Raw genomic sequence first — 21,866 nt, 5'->3', positions numbered from 1 at the left:
TGTTTCCTCATTTCCAATATGTAACATGCACATCATTTATGATCTAGTGCAAATAATTCATCAAAGACAACCACAAAAAGAAACTATACTCACCTAGCTATCAACACTGAAGTCACAACCTGTCAATTTTATATGATGTTGAACAACACAATGGAAAAACCTAACATAGGGAGTTGATTCCACGGAAATAAAATTATTTCTACTCCTTCAATACTTTTTCTTTTCTTTTCTATTTTATTTTGTTTTGCTTATTGAAAGGAAAATAAAAGTCAAGTCATTTTATTTCACGTATTTTTGTTATAGCTACATTCTTTAAATACTACAAAGAGATTTAAACTGCAAAAAATTGTTCATATATTAGTATAAAGATATATACACAATCAATGGGGATTAGGAAAGGAATGGACATTTACTAAAAATCCACTGCAATCTTGTCTTTTACAAGCATATCCTGGAATATAAGCTGTATGATCCAGGGGGCTCCACCCCCATTCTCACTGTTGAGTCCCTTAGCAATCAACTACTAAGGCACCAGCATAGAACCATGTGATCAGTATTTTAGGAATAAATTAGGGAATTAGCACATTCAATTCTAAAACAAAAACCCTAAAATAAATACTGAACTTATTTACAGATAAAGAAAATTGGAACCAAAACAGTAGTTATTTCCCCAAGGTCACAAAGTTAATAACTGGTAAAGACAAGATTTGAACTCATCTGCCTGATTCTAAAAACTAAGGTGGAAATCCCATTTGACTGGGGAGGGTCCAGCAGCAGAGCCTATCACCCTATCTTTGTTCAGATCTAGCCTTAGACAGCCTGAGACAGCACCCCATTCCTATGGAACTCGAGGGCAAATGATAACAATAAGTATTTTATATCCAGTAGTTTGTTAGGTCTCATTTATATAAAGTGTCAGCAGGTCAGCAGAAAAACTCTGGAAAATATGAGTGGGTCCAGAGCTTTCTGCTGATTAGTAACTCAGTCTCTCAGGACATAGTGACCTTCCCATGAGAGGCCTCATGGACATAAACTAAAGGCAGCTGAGCAATGAAAACTAACAAGAACCTGGAACTCAAGCAAGAAGGTTCCCTGCCATCCCCCACCCAGTTGCCTCTTCACCCACGTGGACACGATGGCAGGAGACCCAGATTCTTGTCTAAGTTACATCATCATGGATTCTCATCCATAATAATGTATGACTCTATGCCGCCTTATGTCCATTAAAACTCAAATATGATAACACCAATATCTCAGCAGAATATCTATGTCTCCACTTCCTGTCTTCTAATAGGAGAATATTTTTATGGACAAAAAGCAGAAATCCAATTTGAAAAACCATGCACGAAGCCAGGTGAAATTCTGCTTAAGAGACTGCTCTCACGCTGAGTAAATGAAAACTCAGAAAAAGTGGCCCTTCTCCCTCAGCAAATGGGAGGTAGCCTGATGTGTGTGTGTGTGTGTGTGCACGTGTGTGTGTGTGTAAATCAAATACAATGAATTCTGGGATGTGTACAGTTTTTTTAAGTCACTGTCATTTCATGGGAATGAGCCACCATTTAAATAATTTGAATCTAGTGTTCTGAGAGAGTCTCAGGCTCTTGGTGGAGGAGGTGAAAGGGGAGAGTGAAGGAGGAAAGAGGTACATGAAGCAAAGAACTAAGAATACTGCCAGGGAAAGGCAAGACGTTAGTTTTGTTCTTCCTTGCACCACATACAAATTAGGGACTCGCTTTCTGCTGATGACTTATCGAGCACTGATTTGCAGGAGAAGAGGGGACAGCTCATTGCTCACTGAGCTTGTGACTGTACGTGGCATCTTATAGACACAAATCACTTACCCTGATCAAACACTCTAGCAGCAGGCTGTAATTCTTCTGTTTTGAGAGACAACAAAGCAGGAGTTCAAACAGGATGCATAACTTGACAAAAGTCAGAGGTCCAGTAAACTAAAGAGGATTAATTCAAACTCAGATCTGAATGCAGAGTCTGATCTTCCCACTCCCAGGACTGGAAAATCCTTAACACAGGCTCCCCAGCTCCCCTGCATTGTTCCTGGCACCAAGCATTTGCCATGGCAATGGTCACCATTTCTCACAGACACAGCGCTCTGTGCAGCAAATGACCTTGATCAGACCTTGATCATCTACCTGCCACGCCCACCAGGCTTCACCATACAGGCAGGAAAGCTGGCTTTCAAGTGCATACAAAGCCATTCCTTGTCTAACCTGGGCTCTTCTGTGGTTTCTCCAGCCTAAAGGCAGCCATGAAACTGCTCACAGTTTGTACATGAGCCACACTACCTCTCTCCATCTGTCTCCCCACCTATACTACTTAGCTATGAACATTTTGAGAATCTTCGACACAAATTTTTAAAAACAAAAAAGAAAGGATTCTGGAACAACTACTTAATACTTACAATTTTAAATGACAAAATACAAAGTGAGTATTTACAAACCGAATCTTCCTTTCTAAATTTCAGTTTTAAGCGTTTAAAAATATAATAGCAAAAAATTTTCACTTACAAAATTGACAAAAACATAAACAATAATCTGGAATAAGTTAAAAAATAATGCCCATGTTCTAAATGGAGAAACTTCAGGGCTGTACTGAGGGGTAAAGTAAGAGGTGAGAATGTAGAGACATCAACAAATTGCATGGAGGAAAGCAGTTTTGTAAAGATGTAAGTTCTCATCAGAATAATTCAAAACTTACTGAAAACTCCCATGACAACTCCAATCTGATTTTTTTTAACTTGAACAAAATATTTTGGAATTCTTCAGGAATGATAAAATCATAATACTAGACAAGAAAATTTGGGATGGAAGAAAAGAATGAAAAAAATTCAGACTGCCAATTATTAAATAAATTTTTACAATATGTAAGTTATGGTGCTGGAGTAAGAAAGGCAGATTGACAGAAGGGAACCATGAGCTTAAAAAGAGACTCTAGTGTACACAAGTATTTTGTAAAGGTGGGATTTCAAATCAAAGAGAAAAGTATGACTTCAGTAATTGTCCTGAGACAATCAGACAATCACCTAGAAAGAATAAATACTATTCCTCTCATAAGGACCACAAGATAATTTACAGACAGTGATGTAAATATAAAAAAGTACTAATAACAGCAAATACAACACTTTGTTCTTATTAACTCAACTTACCCTTACATTAACAAGTACTATTATCATCTCCATCTTAGAGATTAAAAAAAACCTACAGAGGAGATTTATTCCAGTATAAGAAATTATTTTTAAGAATAATTTCAAAGATAAAACACATAAGGAATACATTTATTATCATAAGAATATTTTGAGACACTACCAAAATTAAAATCCTCCTAAACAAAATGAAAGGCAAGAAATGACAAGAAAAAGCTCTGTGATACATGTTGTTGAAGACAAGAAGTTAATGTTCATAACATACAAAGAGCTGTCACAAACCAACAAGAAGCTCCCCCACTTAAATGTGTGCAAAGGATAAAAGGAATCATTCATTTTAAAAAAGTCAAATGGCTAATGAGTGAAAAATGCTCAATACCTCACTGGTCATCAAATGCAAACTAAAACAATGAAAAAGCACTTTTGCTCATCATATTGGCAAATATTTTTAAAAGATATTCTATCTAGTGTCCATCTGTGGGAGAAGAAACCATGAGCGACATTTTCAGAGGACGACATGTCAATGGATATGTAAACTCTGAAAAACGTACGTACACACTGACTCAACACCACTTCTACGAATCGTTTCCTCTAGGAAAAAACAAATTTAGTCCAAAAAGATGTACCCATCAGGGCATTTACACAGCACTGTTTACAATGGTGGGAAGAAAAACTGAAGTGAAATCATATCCAGCAATAGAGAATTGGTTACATAAGTAATTGTGCATCTTTTCATTCCCCTATGGAAGGAATTTCTAGAGTTACTTGAATGGAGTCTGTGATGAATGTAAATGTCACATCCAGGGACTAAATTTCCAGAAGCCTTAACTAAAGGAATACTCATAAAAGATCACAGGAATGTCTGTACAAGAAGGATGCCAGTCAAATATCCTTTCTGACAGTGGAAAATGGAGAAAACTTAACTGTCCACCATCAAGACAATGATGCGTTAAATCACGACGAGCTGCGAGCAATGAGGGAGCCGGCATTTCGCCGTGGTCCAGGGCCTTGTCCACAGCATTCTCTCACCAAAGGTGTGCGTGGGAAAGAGACCACACCCGCAAATCAGGAGACCCCTCCACTCTATCTGAAAGGATCGTGTGAGTCTGGAGTGGGAGGACGTCTATGATATACACCTGAGTGATTAAAGCGAGCTGCAGAAAAACATATAGTATGGTCTCATTTTTAAATAAAGCATATATACACACACGTATACATGGAATTCTCATATGTGTGTATATATGTATGTCATAGGCATAAAGGTCATGAAACATATATATCAAATTTTCAACAGTTTTTACTCTTCGGAAATAAGGGGAAGGGAGGTAGGGCCTTCCTCTACCACCACAGTTCTCTTTTCAGTATTTCAGTTAAGTATACTTGGAATTTAAAAGTTTATTTAAGTCCGAAGTAAAATGGACAATGCCTCCACAAGACAGAATGCTATACTGGTCATCAAAAATCATGCCAGAGGAGATAGAATATTGTAGAAAAACATATAAAAAGCCGAATGGAAAATGGAGGTGTCCACACAGTAAACAGTCACAGAGTGCTCTCTGGTTTTTTATGACAGAGGTGATCCACACTGATGAAAATATACGTTAACGTGTTAATTATTATCTTTGAATAGCGGGACAAGGATAGCCTTTTTTGCCCCCTTTTTCAGAGTTATTATTTTAAATGCACATTCTTTTTCATCTGAAAAAAAGCATTTTTAGGTGTGTAGTACTATGCATTGGAGAATAATACAAGAATACTTAGAGAAACAAGTAACTAGGAGACAAAGCAGCAGCGTCACACAATGTAGGACGGGCGATCCTGATTAACACCACGCAGTTACATAAGGACCCACAAAGTGAGAGCACCTGCTGTAACAGGGCGTGGCCCCCTTCTATTTGTCAGCAGTGTCTTCAGGGCTGAGGCAGTTCTGAGCACGGCCAGTGTCAGTGCTGGTGTCTGGATGGATGCCACTGGAGGTGAAGGCACCTGCAAGCCGAGAGGAAGAACAGAAATCATCCTCTGCCTTTTCTGTCTTGTTTCTTTGTTACTTTAAAAGAGAGCCATATATAAGATAAACCGTGTATCTCCCCAAATGAAATTTCAGTAATGAAACCGTTTTTAAAGACTTCACAGCTTATATTCTGCCTATAACTGTCTTTTCAACAAAGATCATATTTATTAAATGTTAATTAACTCAGTTAATTAACTCCCTGTTGAAACATTCTAGTAAAGAGCATGAACTGCAGTATGTAAAAGAACCACACCTGCAGTGACTAGCTCAGCTGTCTTGACGGCAGTGCAGTCAGCCCCCACCATCCCGTGGCCCTGAGCTCCTGATGCTGGTAAGAGATTACGCTGCCGCCTCAGATGGAGAGAAACGGTGAAAGCATTTCTTGAACCCTACAGCACTGACAAAACATAACTGACAAATCCCAGGCCGCTTTGAGGCTCTCATTTTCTGTTTCTGGCCAACCCCCATCAATGAGCAGAACCACCCAATCCCCGAGCCATGGGACTCACGTGGGAAGCAGTTTTGGAGAAATTTCCAGGTATAGAATGTAACCAACTATACATAGAACTCTGAAAAAAGAAAAGATGCCATACTCTGATTTTGGAAGACACTCAAAATATTCTCCTAAGCCTTAGTAGCTGGAAAGGCTGGGCTTCTCCTAAGTCACTTATTTATTTCACAGCCAGTAAGCATCTCCCTCAAATCCTGCTTCCCTGTGTCTGCTGGGAGCTTGAAACACACTGCTGCTGTCGATCTTATAAGTCACATGGCAGAGGCATGTGTCTCACGCCTGCAACCCTCACACAGGCTCGCCTCCTAGCCTCACTGTCTGAACTGGGCCCCATTTTCTCACCTGTTTATTTGGTATCTGTTCTTCTGTAAGCTACCTGAAATGCGTTTTGGAACATGTCAGAAGAAGCAGTGGGTTGAGAAATGGACAGATTGAGAGGTGAGAGATGGGCAGACAGAGAGAGAGACTCCAAGAAAAGGGGAACAAATAAAATTTCCTATGCAAAACCCTCTTCTAATCAGGGAAGGAAACCACCACGGAAAAGTGTGAAGAGGCAGGTAGCTTAGGACTGTTTCCTGGATTCCATGAAAAGTAACACCAAGAGATGAGAGGGTAGAACTTTAATAGTAAAAGAAAAAAAGCACGCATGCTTGAAAAATATATCTACAATATGTACTTTCTAAAGAATAGACTGAAATCAGCAGGGCCCAATAACACTACACTTGGGTATTTACAGAAGTGAGAATCCCATCTCCAAACCACAAGGCATCCCTTCAGAGCACTGACAGTCTACATGGGGCGGTCATAAAGCCATCACCGCAAAAGCTATGCTACCCTGCACTTACGAGGAATGAGCAGCTGTGCTCAGGCTGCCCATGCGCATCATTTACACCCCACAGCACCTCTACGGGGGGGACGCCTAGCGAGCCCCGTCTCTGCAGGACAGAAAACCAGTTCTGGAGAGGCTAAGCCGACTTACCAGTTCTCCATCTCACAGGACTGGTCTCTCCAGAGCAGGACACGAACTCGGACCCACGATTGTAACCATGGTACTACAGTGCTTTGTGTGCTGTTTGTGTGTATAATACATTTGTTTCTATCATGAAAGGTTATTTAATAAATGATCGGTTGTCTTGTCTATCTCATTAGCTCACAATCAATCTTTATACTGTTGAATTGTACTCTTTTCCCCTGAAGAAAGGAACGGAAACAGCGGGGGTCAGAAAGAGGTGGGGCTCCATTCTTTATCTGGGATCTCATCTCATCGAAGTCTCCAAACAGGGAAAAGGAGCAAATGTTCTCTTTATCTTTTAAAGAGAGGGCTCCAGTGATGGTGACTTATTCAATTACAAAATCAAGGCTGGGGAAAGGGCACATGCAGCAACTAGAGCAGTATCAGCTGTAGGAAGGTCAAAAGTGCTCATGGGAGGGCTCAGGGGGCAGCCTCATTTAATTTCAATCAATAAAACAATAACAAACTCTAAAAATACTGGCCTACAATGGATTAGCTCTTTCTTGACATCTAGCAAGTTTCCACAGCCCACATGTAACATTATCGGGAACCAGTGAAAGGAAGAGTCCACAGACAAGGAAAATCAATGCCACAGGCAGGCTGAAACCCAGGCTGGAGTTTAGGAAGAGAAAGGGCATAGTTAAGAACTGGGGAAAGGCTGGGGAAAAAAATCATCACAAGGACTCTCAAGCATCATCCAACAATCATATAATCATTCATTCAAGAGAGAGTTACTGAGGTCGTATTCTGTGCAAGATTGTACAGCGGGTGAAGCAAGAGCGCAGCGTCCATGGTGGCAGCAAGTTGCGGGGCTCAAATACACTTCTGATCCCGGTACCTTGCACACTTGTCCTCAATATAAAGGCAAAGATAATTAAAGTAAAATAATACTCTGTAAACTCAAAGCATTGTTGAAAAAAAAAGTTAAAGAAGACCTAAATACCAGGACAGACACTCCACACACATTCCCCTATCAAAAGAAAGTGCTCTTGGAATGGCAGTGCTCCCCAGAGCGATCCGTATATTCAACGTGGTCTCGATCACAATCCCAGCGGGCTCCTCTGCAGAAACTGACTATCTGCTGCTACAATTCATATGGGAATTCGAGGATCTCAGTAACCAATATGTACTTGAAAAAGAAAAATTTGAGAGGACTTATAATTCTCAATTTCAAACCTTACAACTGTATCTCCAGGTGAGATTAGAGGCCATTGTGAAGTTATTACTGTGTTAATCCTTATTTACTAAATTCTCTACAATGAATATTACTGTTACAATAAGAAAAATAAAAAGTAAGTTATCCTTTAAAACATGCACACCGATTCATTCATTGGGAAAAAATTATTCTATCAATTAAGAGATAAATATCTATTGAAAAAGGACAACTTAAAAACAAGAGTGCATTTGCATTTTTCATAAATTGAAAACTGAAAAGCACAAAGACGTCAAGTTTCTAGGGAGACCAATGCAACATATTAATAGTTATTTTCAGAAATTCTAATTTAACAATAAAAACTCTGGAAAGGGAAAATCGTGACTGAGAGCCAACTGCAAACACATGGAGAGCAAAGGCCTAGAAATCACAGTTCCTTTAACTCTGCTCCTAACACAATAGGAGAGGAAATTCCTCACTGAGGGGACAGTGGAATCCCATGCATAAGACAGGATACACAGTACAAACTGCACTAGAATTGGGGGTGATTTCCATAGAAGAATTCTAAAGTTACAAAATTGCTGAAAAACTATTAAAACACTGACAGAAAGATTAAAACACACAGTCATATATATTATATAGAAACATATGTAGTCTGCTCCCATGTTGCATTTAAATACAAATATATTTGTTCATTTATGGGCACTTATGACTTTATCCCTGGTAGAATATTTCAACTAAAACAAATAATCAATATAACACTCCTTTTGTCAAATCTACTTGATAAGTTACTCTGCTATGTAAACATAATGTGTCTAAGATAGATCTAAAATTAGTGAAAAAGAGCTTTGTATGGCTTCTTGAACTATTCTCAAAATTCAAAGCTTAATTTTAAAACAGATCTGAACAGTAATTCTATATTACCTTTCCCGTCGTGAAATGAACAACACAGTCTGTTGTCAAAATTCTGTCCTTACAATGATTCACGAGCACCGTATCCTCACAAAACTGCTGGACAGCAAGGCACTATCCAGACACTGTGACCCAACAAATGAAACACAATGAAGACAGTGACCCTATTCTGGAGGGCTTATAGTCTGTGTCAACACCAGGGTTTTATCTGATTGGTTTGATTTGTTGGCAAAATAAAATCAATCAAGTACTTTCTTCTTTGAGCATTCTATAAGTCATGACTCTGCTGTTAGTGTCATGAGCAGGAAAGACTTAAGCATGACTTGATTAGATCAACTAGCAACAATCATCACTGGAGAGTGAGTAATAAAGAAGTTAACTGATAGCAATGCTTCTCCCTACATGAGACCTAAAATAAATCGACACTGATATCCGAAAAGAAAATGAGAATTTGAGGTCCCCAATAAGAAAAAAATCTAACAAGAAATCAAAAAAGTAAAGATTTTTTCATTAACGTTTCCTGGAAAGATTGGAGCATGGTGGTGTTGAGCTCAGATGCTAGGGAAAAACATGAGGGTCTGAATTCCCACAGCACTGGGTAGCTTTGACACTAATATGTCAGTCAAATTCTCTGCATCTCAGTCTCCGATGCATAGACTGGGGACAACAACCGCACCCATCTCCTAGAACGGTCCTAAGAATTAAGTTATTTTATATATACAAGCTTTAATAAAATACATCAGATATTAAATATTACCCCAAAAGCACAAGGAAAAATGAAAACAGAGATAAATTGGAGTTCATTAAACTTTAAAACTTTGCTTCAAAAGACACCATCCAGAAAATGAAAAAACAACACTCAGGAGAAAATTTTTTCAAATCATTTATCTGATAAGGAATTTGTGTATCAAAAAAAAAATTCCACAGCTCAACGATAAAAAGGCAACTCAATTAAAAAATGAAAAAAGAATCTGAAAAGATATTTTTCAAGGAAAATATACAAATGGCCAATAAGCACAATGAAACGGTGTTCAATAACATTAGCTCTAAAGGAAATCAAGTCAAAACAACTAGGAGAAACCGCTTCACATTCACTACAATAGGTTAAAATCAAAAAAAGATTAACAAGCACTAATGAGGACACAGAGGAAGCAGAGCCCGCAGCCATTGCTGGTGAGGATGTAACACAGCGTGACCACTTTGGAAAACATCCTGGCACGTCCTCAGAGAGTTGAACATTTGGCTTCTGAATGATCCAGCAATTCTGCTTCTTGGGCACACAAGTAAGAGAACTGAAAACAAATGTTAACATAAAAACTCCTACAGGAATATTCACCATTACTTTTCGCCATTAATTTTCAGAGCCAAAAAAACAGAAACAACCCAAATGACTATCACGTGATGAATGGGTAAACAAAGGGGCCCAGCCATACAGTGAAATATTATTCAACAATAGCAAAGCATAGAGTACTGACTCAGGCCACAACATGGACAAACATTGAAAACGTTACTCAGTGTGAAAGAAGTCAGTCAAAATAGACGGTTCCACTTACATGAAGTGACTCGATTTGCATGAAATGTTCAGCACAGGCAAATCCACAGAGACAGAAGAGTGGCTCCCTGGGGCTTGGGGAGGATGGGGAAGTTGATAATGTCTGCTTATGCGTACTGGGTTTCCTGTTGGGGGGAAGAAAATATTCTAAGATTGACTGGGATGCACATTTCTGGGCATAGAGTAAAATCCGCTGTACATTTTAATGGGTGATTTGTAGTAAAACTGTTAAGAACAAAAGCACCTCGGATTAGTACCTTCCATAGTAAATGCAAATTGCTAACATTTATTACAGGAAGAAGAAACTGCCCTCAGCATGAAAGCAGGAGATCAGCAAATATTAGTTAACCGAAATTGGACAAGAGCATTTCACTTGAAACTGTTGCTGAGTGTACAAGAAATATTCAGACATGACAAGGAAAATCAGTTTGACATCACGAAGAAGCATTCTGCTTCAAATGCAAATCAAGGATTCGGCAAGCCCAGCTGCTACAAATGACCAGAGAAGAAACCTGGTTCTTAAAACAAGCACCAGAGCCAACAAGGAAATGGTGGTGAGGAAAGCAGGCGGCCTAAAATCTGGAACAGTGTGCTACAAATAATTTCTCCACTGAAAATTCAAAAATAAAATGAAAGTGATGTAATGCTGTGTTGAACTCACGTGAATGGGCTTCCTGCAGTGCTTGACAGTTCTGTAACCCCGAATGACTCAGGAGAATCAGCATGGCTCCTGGGAGTCCCCAAGTAACTGCCCATCAGCACGCTGACCACCATCACATCTGCCAGGGTTGAATTGCAGAGAAGAGAGCAACCTCTGAAAGGCACAGGGAATGTTGACAAGGGAATAAAAGGCTGCGGTCAATCCTGGGACAGAGGCCCTGTGAGCAGAGGCCAGAAGGCTGCAGGTGAACTGGAGTGGCCCTGGGGCAGGAAGGGACCACAGGGGAGCATATCTCAATTATCTCCTCTCTCTCCCTCGGGTAGGAGGGATAAAGCCTGCATCCTTCTCACCTGGAACTGTGGGTTCTGGCTGGCGGAAGTCTTACCGACACGGAATGAATTTCTCAAGACTGCGGAAAAAGGAAAGAAAGCGAGAGGGATTAGGGAGCCAAATCCACGAGTCTCTCAAATGCTCCCATATTTATTGTGTATAATCAAAGTAAAAAGTCAATAACAGTTGTGAGATAGTAGGCAGGAACTTGGGGAAAGAAGGGATGAGACAGAGATTGTAGACTCCACCATGAGTACTAAGGCTTAGTTTACCTTTAGGGAAGTCATGGGCTGAGGGGAACAAGATATATTTTTTAGACATGTTCATTACAAAGCAGACCACCAGACCAGCCTGGTCCCTGTTTTGGGGATAATAGACTATCTAACACCACGCAGGCCTGGCGTTTATAGCTGAGGGCCTGGGTCATTGCTCTGCAATAAGCAGTGTGCTATCTATAACCTCAAATATGCAAGCAAGGCATTGTCTCTGCTTTTTATGGCAAGGAGACAGGAGTGAGGATGCACAGGTGTTTGCTTTAAAGCAGTTAATAAGCACATTTTTTTTCTTAAAGTTGACAGGCGGCTGGGATGTGTTACAACTTGTTAACTCAATCATGGGCTCCCACATGGAACCATTATGGAGGACATCCTAGGATGACAAATCCTGGCTCTGGATCTTTTCCTGCCAGCTTCGGCCACTCCAGCAGGGTCTAGACACATCCCTGAATAACGATCCCACAGAACCACCTAAACTCTTAACTCCTGGTGCTTGAAACTTAATTTTAGCTCTACACAACTTAATGTAGAACAGTTTCAGAAATAAAAGATATTATATTCTTTTTATATCTCATCACTGATTTTTCTGATTGCTGTAAGCTGCTTCTACATGGTAAAGCACCTAATTCTGCAGGTGAATTCAGTACTTTCCTTTGGGCATAACTAGACAGTCTGGGCTGTCTGACTTCTATTAGTCAAATACCGATACACTTAATTGATTTCTTTGTTCATCAATTTCAGCCTGGAGGTTAGGGTCTATCACTATTTTCCTCAGCCCACCCTCTACTCTTTTCTCATCAGCATCTCAGGCCTCCTGAAAACAAAACAAAGCATTTGTTTCCCTTCATCTACACTTTCCACAAAGGCAACAGGAATCATCAGGCCTAGAGAATGAATTCAACACAAATGTTAAAACAAAAATCTATAAACCTGAAGCAACTCCATCTCCGACTCATGATACACAATGACATGAGAGTAAGTGTGTCAGGTACAAAGCATGCGTGAGCCTGACCACCTCATTTCTATTCTTCAAAGGAAGGAAGGTTTTAGTATTTTTTATTATCATTCTTTGTCATTGTTTCTGATTAAGCCAAAAAATTTTTTATGAAATAATTAAGCACTGCAATAACAGATTTTCGCTGTATCAATTACAGAAGGAATTCAGAGGGGATAGGAAAACCCACCTCTGTAAAAAATGCAAAATTCCTTCCCCTGTTAAGAACACGAATACAAAATGCAACAGAGAATTCAAATTCTTGTGGAGAGGACAAAAGCCACAGAATCAAAGCAAAGTCATTATTATGACTCAATCCAAAATTCACTGGACAAACATGCTCAATGCATTCAAATAATTTTTAAGGCACACTGCAAACCATTCACTTAATTATCTACAGGCTAGAGGAAGAATTTCCCTCTATAACAGACAACATAAATCAATAGGTTGCCCCACCAAACAAGGAACAAACATCAGGTTTTTTGCAGTTCTGATAAATCAGCAAGTTTTAAAGATCAAAATCCAGAAATTTTAAACATTCATTCACACCAGAATGAATCAAGCACTTAAAAAAAATAAATAACCCAAAGAAACTAAACACATTGATCACGTACCTGGGTCAATGAGAAATTCTTGTGCAGCTGGGAAAAAAAGAACAGTCTATAGACTTATACTTGAAAAATAAAACTACTTTTAAAGATAACTGCTAAAACACATTTCATCATTCATGTTGCCTTGAAAAATCTGAGGCACTTGTCTCTGATCAGAAAAGCAATTCTGAGTATTAGTATGTTACAATTCAGTGCCAGTTTGCTTTAGAAGAAAAAAGAAAAGCTACTGTTTCTCATCTTGCACAAAGTTTAAAGAACCTCCCTGCCTCTATCTCCTCCCATTTTCTAAGCTCATGCTCCCCAACCCTTCTGAAACAATTATGAGAACCTCTTATTCCCACCAATATGCCAAATCACAAAAGAGTATCAATTTATTTGTGTAAATATATACCTACACCTTGAACTGGAGGAGAAAGATTTCAGAAGGCTATATGGAACTTATTGCTATATTCCTGAAATCACACACATACACGTTCACAGAGACACAGACATATACAAACTGAATTACTGGGCACTTCACAAGCTAAGGACTTACAACTTCTAGAAGATAACTTTGTAGTTAGTTTAAAATACAAAACGGTCAGCTTTTGAAAGCCTTGAACATTGCAAAATCATCCAAATATCAATGAGATCCAATAAGCCTTCTCTGTAGAATGTAATTCCCCATGATGGCAAAGCAGACCCTAAGAAGTAGTGGATCCAAGACTCGTGTTTTTCACTAGCTATGATCGTTTTAAAACACGTAAACAGATTTAGAAAGGTATGTCCCCATGACATTTATTCTTATTGAGATGGCATATGTATTCAATTGTCTATGCAGAAAATAGGACCCATGATGGTGTTTAAGAAATATTTTGTGTATTGAAATATTTATTTTTAAGTGCAGACAAGGAGGGTGGGTATTACTCCATTGTAGAGCACCTTTTGTGCACGCACATGTTCCTGGCTTCAATCCCCTGTACCTTCATGAAAATAAATAAATACAAGTGCTTACTTAAAAATAAGGATAAATTTATATAAAAAAATAAATGCAGACTAAAAACCACTGCAATCTAGGAGCCACAATTATAATAAAAAACAAGTGTTTCTATCAAATATTGACTATACGCCAATCACAGAGACAACCAAAAGTCACACCTGACAACCATCACGTGTGATTCTCAGCAATCCTACTAAGTAGACACGGATGAGAAACCCGGCTCTGCGGATGAGGAGACGGAGCTCGGAGGAGCCGGGGACACTGACCGTCCTGCTCCCCGTGACACCGCGTCAGCCCAGGGCAAGCGCTGACAGAGCTGCACTGAGGGGACACCCAGCTGCATGGAACCATGGGGGATTGGGGAGTCCTAGAAAATACTCAAAAGTGTTCAATGAAAAACCAGCTCAAATATGTTACTCTGTGCCCCATCCTCTAAACACAGAACATGTCTGGGACCTTTTTGATGCCTCCGTGTCCTTTCTGCCATCATCAGTTACGTGCCCTCTCAGCGCGACCAGTCATGAACTGGACCCCATACGAAGTGCACTCAGATGGAAGAGCTTTAAAAGCTGTTTTATGAAGTTTGTAAGACTCTGTCTATTCCTCACACAGGCGGTCATCCAGCACTACTCACCGGTGCGGATGTACCACCTGAAATCACACCTTTCTGCTTTTTAAAATCCCTTCATGTAATACAGACTTTTAAACAGCAAAGAAGCAGCTCAACCACAGACAGTGGACAGCTTTTCACCAAATGGACTCGAACAGCACATCTGACAACCTGGAAGCCCTTGTCTTCTATTAAACCCACTTCCAGGTACTTCATCATTTTCGGATTGGTGGACTCGGCCTCTGAATGGCCTACTCAGAGAGATCCCATCCTCACATCCGGGGGTGGGAGAGGACCCTGCTGCTGGGAGAAATCAGTGAGGAAGGTGGACATCCTCCAGCCATTTCTGCACGGGTAGAAATGCCACATGCTCAGAAATTATACCGTCAGCACCCCTGGGCTCCCATGGACTGGTTTCACATTAAGCAAACTTATGACACACTGATGCAAGAAAACCAGAAATTTAATTTATTAATGTAACAGGAGATGTGAAACTACAAACCAGATTGAAATATCAGAGTTCAACCATGAGTACAGATTCTCCTCCACGGCCCAATCTCGGGCAGGCAGTCACATGGCAAGCGTGGACAGAAGCAGAGCAGGAAGGGTTTCTAGATTAACTCAATGGACTAAATTTCTGTTATAAGAACAGATCTACTGCCTGGAAAACAATTAATGCCAATCACGGGGCACACTCCATGGACAGTGGCTGAGACACGACTGTGAGCACCTGTATAACTCCACTTTCCCTGTCCTTTCTGGTCTAACTGATGCAGAGGTACAGAGATCCAGGGATGCAGATACCTGTAAACACCCAAAGCCCATCCCTGGGAGCCTGGAAACCAGATAGCCAGGATTTAAATCCCAGCTCTGCCACTTACTAGCTCTGTTACCTTGGCCAAATTACTTACCCTCTGTGTGCCTCAATTTCCACACTGTAAACCTGGGATAACAATCAAATCTTTCTTACTCACTTGTTGTGAAAATTGGAGGATTCATTTCTGTAAAACTCTCAGAAAAGAATGTAGCACATTTTTGGTGCCCAACAAATTTCAATTTAATAAGAAAGTGATTTACAAGTCTCCCATCTAATCATCTTCTGTGTTTCATGACTATTCTGAGTCCCAAAGGAAATCCTTATTTCCCCTCTTATAAACTCTTGAGGAGCACCCTTCTGTTTCAAGCCACCACCTGTTTAAACTGAGGGGGGATTCCCTCCTCCCCACTCCTCTGGTCCATGGGAGACTGCTTCTCCCTTCACACTCCTGACCACTGGCCCACGGCTAGCCCTCCTCACACTAACAGATTGAGGTGTGAGTCCGGGGAGACAAGCAGGGCATATGAAAGCTTTCCTTCCCCTCCAGTGTTGGCCACCCTTAGGAAGCAGCCAGGATGCTCAGTTCCATGGCAAGACAGTCCTGTGCATTATGGGTCAGAATCTCTCAAGGGAATGCTCGCTGTGGACCAGAGTTACCTGGGACTGCATAAGTCTCTAATTCTGGGACATAGTGTCATGACACTCACTCTCCCACAGCCCTGAATTTCATGGAGAACGTGGCTTCATCAGTAATAAAGGAGACATTTATCGCCTGCCTGTTCTTCTTTGTCATCTCTCAGTTGGCTGCTGGACACAACATGTGTATAAGTATTGGGTCCCCTTAAGCCCCAACATATATGAAGTAACAAAAATTCTGTGGCTTAACATTGGTTCAGGGCGACTGTGTAACTGTCCTGACTCTGCTGATGCTAAATTATGTGTATAGGAACTATGGAACCTCCTCAAATATCTTTCATCATAAAACCAGCTTTTCTTATTTTCCTGTTTCTCAGTAATTGCCAAAGACTATCAAATGATGGCTTCACACCAAACAGCAGTTAAGATTATGAGCCCTCTTGTCATACACACTGTGCTAAACACTTTACATAATTTCTAATTCTCACAATTCTACAAAGCAGAAATGAGTGTCCCCATCTCACAGACGAGGGAAAAACTCAGAAAGAACTGACTCAGGATCACGTAGCTCAGTGGCAGCGCGTGCACGCAAACCCAAGTCAAAACACCACACCCCTTTGTATATGTACCAAATCTCCTACCACCCATTGACACACAGCGGTGGGGATAATACTTAGGGAACTCAGTACACTTTTCAGCTTTAAGGTGCTCCAGAGGCCGCTTCTAGCTCTTTTATAAAATCCCGGCTCACTGGTTTCTAACACTGCAAGAAAAGTCCGATGTTGCAACTGTTTGCACAGGAAGTCTGAAATGTTCACAGCGAGATGATAGAATAAAACTAAGACATAAGCAGAATAATAGTTCCAGGTAGTCAGACATAATGGACATTGTGCTACCCTGAAGCACTAAGCAAAGGAATCAAAAAAAAAAAAAAACGTTGTTTAAGACTTCCTTTACAAACAGGAAAGTTAAGACTGTAAGAAGGTGTAACAGCGCCACCTATGGCTTAAAAGGCCTTCCTGGTTGCCTGGAAAGGTGCAACACAAAAATTGCCTGTGGATCAGAAACAAGAATCAGATAACTAAAAGCTTATGTAGCACATACTGCTCTCCTAGTCCTCATGTCTTGCACTGTAGCAAAAACCAACAGACCTGTACTAGGCCTATATTCATAAAAGTCATGTCTGTATTTTTCCAACAGGAGGTAATCTAAGTATCTTGCAAAATACTTCTCAAAGAGCCAGGAAATCATAGAAGTGTATTGAAATACAAAAACATTTATTTACATATTAAAACAGCATGAGCTTTTTTCTATTAAAAAAGCTGACATGTCAAATCAATGTTTTGATATTTTAAAACCTATTAAGAGTGCAGAAAAATAAATCAAAATTTTCTTTAATCACAAAAGAGAGAAGCTTATTCCCTGAAAATGATCAATGTGGATTTTTCTAAACTTAATGCTTCTGGTCAGAGTCCTACGAATTTAAATGTCTGAGTGTATAGTTACACGGCAGCATGAACACTGAGTTGTAACAATACACATTCTGTGTAAATAATCTTCAAGGTCGTCTGCTTAAGTCAATTTAACTAGTCCCTGTCTCAATAGAATGATACAGATTTCATTAAAACTTCATACTGCACGCACACACACACACAAAACCCTGAATCCTTGTTACTTTAAGCCATATTCATATATATCCATATTGAATATGCATCAGAAACAAGCCACCCTCTTTAGTATTCACAGTTGATCCTTCTAAACTATCTGTCATTGTGACAGCACATTTTTACTAAGCAGCTCTTGGATGCTTTGTATACAAGGCGTCTACCTCTCACAGTCAGACATGGTAAACGGCATCACTCAAATTTCACAAATGAGGAAATATACTTAAGCCATGGAAACAACGTACATATTTATCATCAGGAAAGAAAAGAGTAAAGATTTTACTTTCAATATGCACTGACAAACTTTTCCTCCATACTAAGACTACATACATAAAACAAATTCAGTCATTGTAAATTATTCTGTCAATAAACACCACTAGAGAAAAACAAGCAACATCATTAGCAATGATTGGACTTTCAAAGCCCACTCCTATTTTGCACTATAATCATTTTTAATGTTTTGTTTTTAGTGCTTACATAGCACTAATATAAAGAAAACATAAACTATTTAAGTCATTACCTGAGAATGCAACATTTGTGAAAATGTACAATTTTAATTTATGCCGCTCTGTCTCACATTCTCACTGGTGTCTCTCCTTTGAAGGCCTCATCAGGCTGAGATCGCCAAAATCGGTCATTTATGGACTCACAGGAGTTCGGGAAACCACTCAACGGGAGGCTGATCAGAGGAGAAATTGAGAATGCATCCTGTGCAGCCTGGGTTCCAGCACCGAGCTAGGCACCGCCAGCTGCGTTTGATTTGGGACAAGCTGCCCACCTCTCAATCCCTCAGCTGCAAAAAGGAGACATTGATACCTACCGTCAAACACCTGCTTTGAAGTAAAACATGAGAAAAACAGTTTAGCCTTTGGTAGGTGTCCACTCACAGCAAGCTTGGTCATTATGATGATGAGGATTACTTTTAATAAGTTAAGCTAGACCAAAAATTAGAAATCACCATAAAGGAGAAACATTTTAACTCAATAAGCATTTCCTTTTGAATGGATTGATAAAAGTTCTAATGATTTTTTTAATAAACCAAATTTTGTCCATTAATTTTAGATTTACCGGTTTATGGACAAGTCTCCAAAAAAAGAATTAGAGGCCTCTAACCTCTGAATACTAAGAAAGTAAAGTTTAAAAAAATTATGGGGGAGAGTATACCTCAGTTGAGAGAGTATGTGCTCAGCACGCATGAGGCCCTCAGTTCAGTCCCCAGTAACTCCATTTAAAAACTTTTATTTAAAAAAAAGGAGAATTAAAGGAAAAAGATGGAGGACTACAGAATTTTTTTAGAGAATCCACTCAGATTTAAGATGGGGAAAAAATATCCATTTCTCACAGGAAATCTTGAGAACTATGTAAACCGGATCTGAGTTGTCTAGTCTTTAACATTATTCATGAATTCATATTACCAAGTCTTAAAACTACCTGATAACCCACAGTGGTGATAGTGATCATAAAACCTGACAATGCGGATCGAACTCTGGCTAGGACTGCTCTGTTCTGACATCTCTGCCCCTGAGGCCTCACCAGGCTGAGAGCACTAAATTTTGTCATTCATGAGCATCTCGTGTAAGTCTTCCATTTATGCTTCTCAGTCTCCTCTCACCAGCCCCTCTGAGGGAAGCACTGTTATCATCTTCCCCACACGCAGATAAGGTCACTGAGGTACAGAAACTAAACCTGCTCCAGATCACATCGGCATTAAAGGACGTCTGTATTTCTGCTGTTTTGCGATTGACAAAGGAATCTGAGATATCAATACAAGATAGACTGTTAAATAATCAAGTCTGTCAGCTCTTCACCTCAAAGAGCAGATACTATAAATTCCTGATGTAGGATGAGGCTGCCGCCACAAAATGACTCAGCTAGAAATTAATATCCAAGATGAAGCAGCGGATACACATAAATATTCATGACTGTCAACTCCTCTCACGGGTCTTGGCCCTTCACTGCCTGAATGGGGGTGAAATCCCCACCCGTGTCTGGGAGGGTAGCGCGGCTCTTCCAAGTCTCACCCAGGCTTCACAGGCTGTTTCCCCCTACAGACTGTCCTAAATGATTAAAAAGCTCACAAGATTTTTACACCAGCCAAAACTGAAAGACATTTCTGCATATGGAGCACTTTCTCAGGCTTAAACCATTTTTGCCTACACTCAGCAAGGGGGAAAAAAGAAACATGACTCTGCAAAGTCTCTTAGCCTTACCACTCACAGGAGTTGAATGGTCTCAGCACAAGATGACCCTTCACATTACAGGATGAGAACAAAATAAAGCCGCCCCAACAACAAGCACTCCCAGAGACAGCGCTCAGCAGTCTTCTGCACACTCACGGTTGTGCAGCCCTCACCACCATCTATTTCCAGAACACTTCATCACCCCAATAGAACACCCCTGTCACTAGCAGTCACTCCACAACCCCCCTCCACCCAGCCCCTTGCAACCATCATCTGCTCTCTGCCACTGCATGAGCCAATTCTGGGCATTTCTAAGATCACTGAAATCAACAATATGTGGCTGTTTGTGTCTGGTTCCTTTCAGTTAACGTGCTGTTATCAAGGCTTTCCCATGTTGAAGTGGTATCAGCATGTCTCTTTTTTTTTGAAAATGTTAAACTTTATTAGAAGGTGGTAAATACTATCAAAAATAGTAGAGTGGGGTATAAGGGATGGGGTTTCAAAGGGAAAAGTCCGGGTTGAGCAGTCAGGGTGGACTACCCAGAGCAGATGGCTTTTTTCATATTCCCCTTTATTTATTTTTTCTTTTTTATTCACTCTTATGTCTGAATAATATTCCACTAAATGGAGATACTACATTTTGTTCTTTCATTCAGCAGCTATATATGGATGAGGTCCAGAAGAATGAGTGTAAGTGGTGGCTAGCAGGGATGGCATTTAAGCAAAGGGCAAGATGTGCTTTCAAAAAAAAAAGTGAACAATCAGAGGCACAAGGAAATTCAGCGCGTTTCTGAGAAAGTGAATGGTTGCTTCAGTAGGACTGCCATGCAGGGCTGTGGGGGATAGTGACAGGAGACACAGTGAGGGAGTCACCTAAGAATATCCCCACTGCAAGCAGCTCAGCCAATTCTCCTCCCTCATCCTGTATTTTAGAGACATTTTTGCTAGCTTTTCTCTTATTTCAAGTAACAGTACTTTAGTTACACATCTGATCATCTGCATCAGACCACATTAGCTCCAAGCCACAGAAAATCATTCACTGACCGGAGCAGCTCCAAGACATAACATTGATGGACCAGGGAGTCCTGCAGCATCCCATCCTGCAGGCACAAACCACACATGTTCCCTGGTGATGTCCGGAAAGTAAAATGCATGGAAATATCTCACTGCTGCTGCACGACATCTGCCCACAAATTGCCCCCAAATCATGCTGGCACAGCACTACTCAACCCTCGCACTACCCCCCCCAAAAAAAAAAAAAAGAGAGAGAGAGAAAAGAAAAGAAAACAGAAGAAAAGAAAAGAAAAGAAAATATAAGAAAAGAAAAGAATAAAGCTAAGAAAGCAAATTTAGGCTCTTCCATTGAAAACCAGCCACCATCACTGCCAGTATCTGAGCTGGAATGATCCTGACTTCAAAAACCACTGTGCAGTTACTATTCAAATGTGACAGACATATATGTATTTCACTTAGATGATATTACAATAGGATTTTTCTTTTCAAAATTTCCAGTTGCAACAATAGCACAAGAAAGTTTATGTTTCATTTTTTAAAAAAAATCAATTATTTTCCACTTTGTTAATTTTGAATCTATTATTATTTTATAAAGGGAGCTATGCTGCAGATTATAAACCAAATATCTGGCTTCTGCAAACAAGACCTATATGACTTCACTATTTCAGAGCAAGCTTTAATGATGCTTTCAAATTGGGGGCGCTCACTAACAGCTCTTTAAATACTGTCAAAGATGTGCTATTATGTAATGCAAAGGGTCTACCTACACATCAACTCAGAAACC

At 40.0% G+C, this 21,866-nt stretch overlaps 1 protein-coding gene across 1 annotated transcript in view; it reads right to left on the bottom strand.

Moving 5' to 3' along the window:
- Window positions 1-21,866, bottom strand: part of LOC140687540 (uncharacterized) — a 46,011-nt gene that overhangs the window by 170 nt on the left and 23,975 nt on the right. The window contains exons 7-11 of the mRNA XM_072944658.1: window positions 11,323-11,381; window positions 10,973-11,090; window positions 10,313-10,436; window positions 5,681-5,740; window positions 5,026-5,146 (exon numbers count right to left, since the gene is read on the bottom strand). Of these exons, the coding sequence (XP_072800759.1) occupies window positions 11,085-11,090; window positions 11,323-11,381 (65 nt within the window). The 3' untranslated portion in view covers window positions 5,026-5,146; window positions 5,681-5,740; window positions 10,313-10,436; window positions 10,973-11,084. The remainder of the gene's footprint in view (window positions 1-5,025; window positions 5,147-5,680; window positions 5,741-10,312; window positions 10,437-10,972; window positions 11,091-11,322; window positions 11,382-21,866) is intronic.

Source organism: Vicugna pacos, chromosome 20 (assembly GCF_048564905.1).
Source record: "Vicugna pacos chromosome 20, VicPac4, whole genome shotgun sequence".
Classification (NCBI taxonomy): domain Eukaryota; kingdom Metazoa; phylum Chordata; class Mammalia; order Artiodactyla; family Camelidae; genus Vicugna; species Vicugna pacos.
The sequence above is the reverse complement of the archived record's forward strand: the minus strand, read 5'-3'. Positions and strand labels throughout refer to the sequence as shown.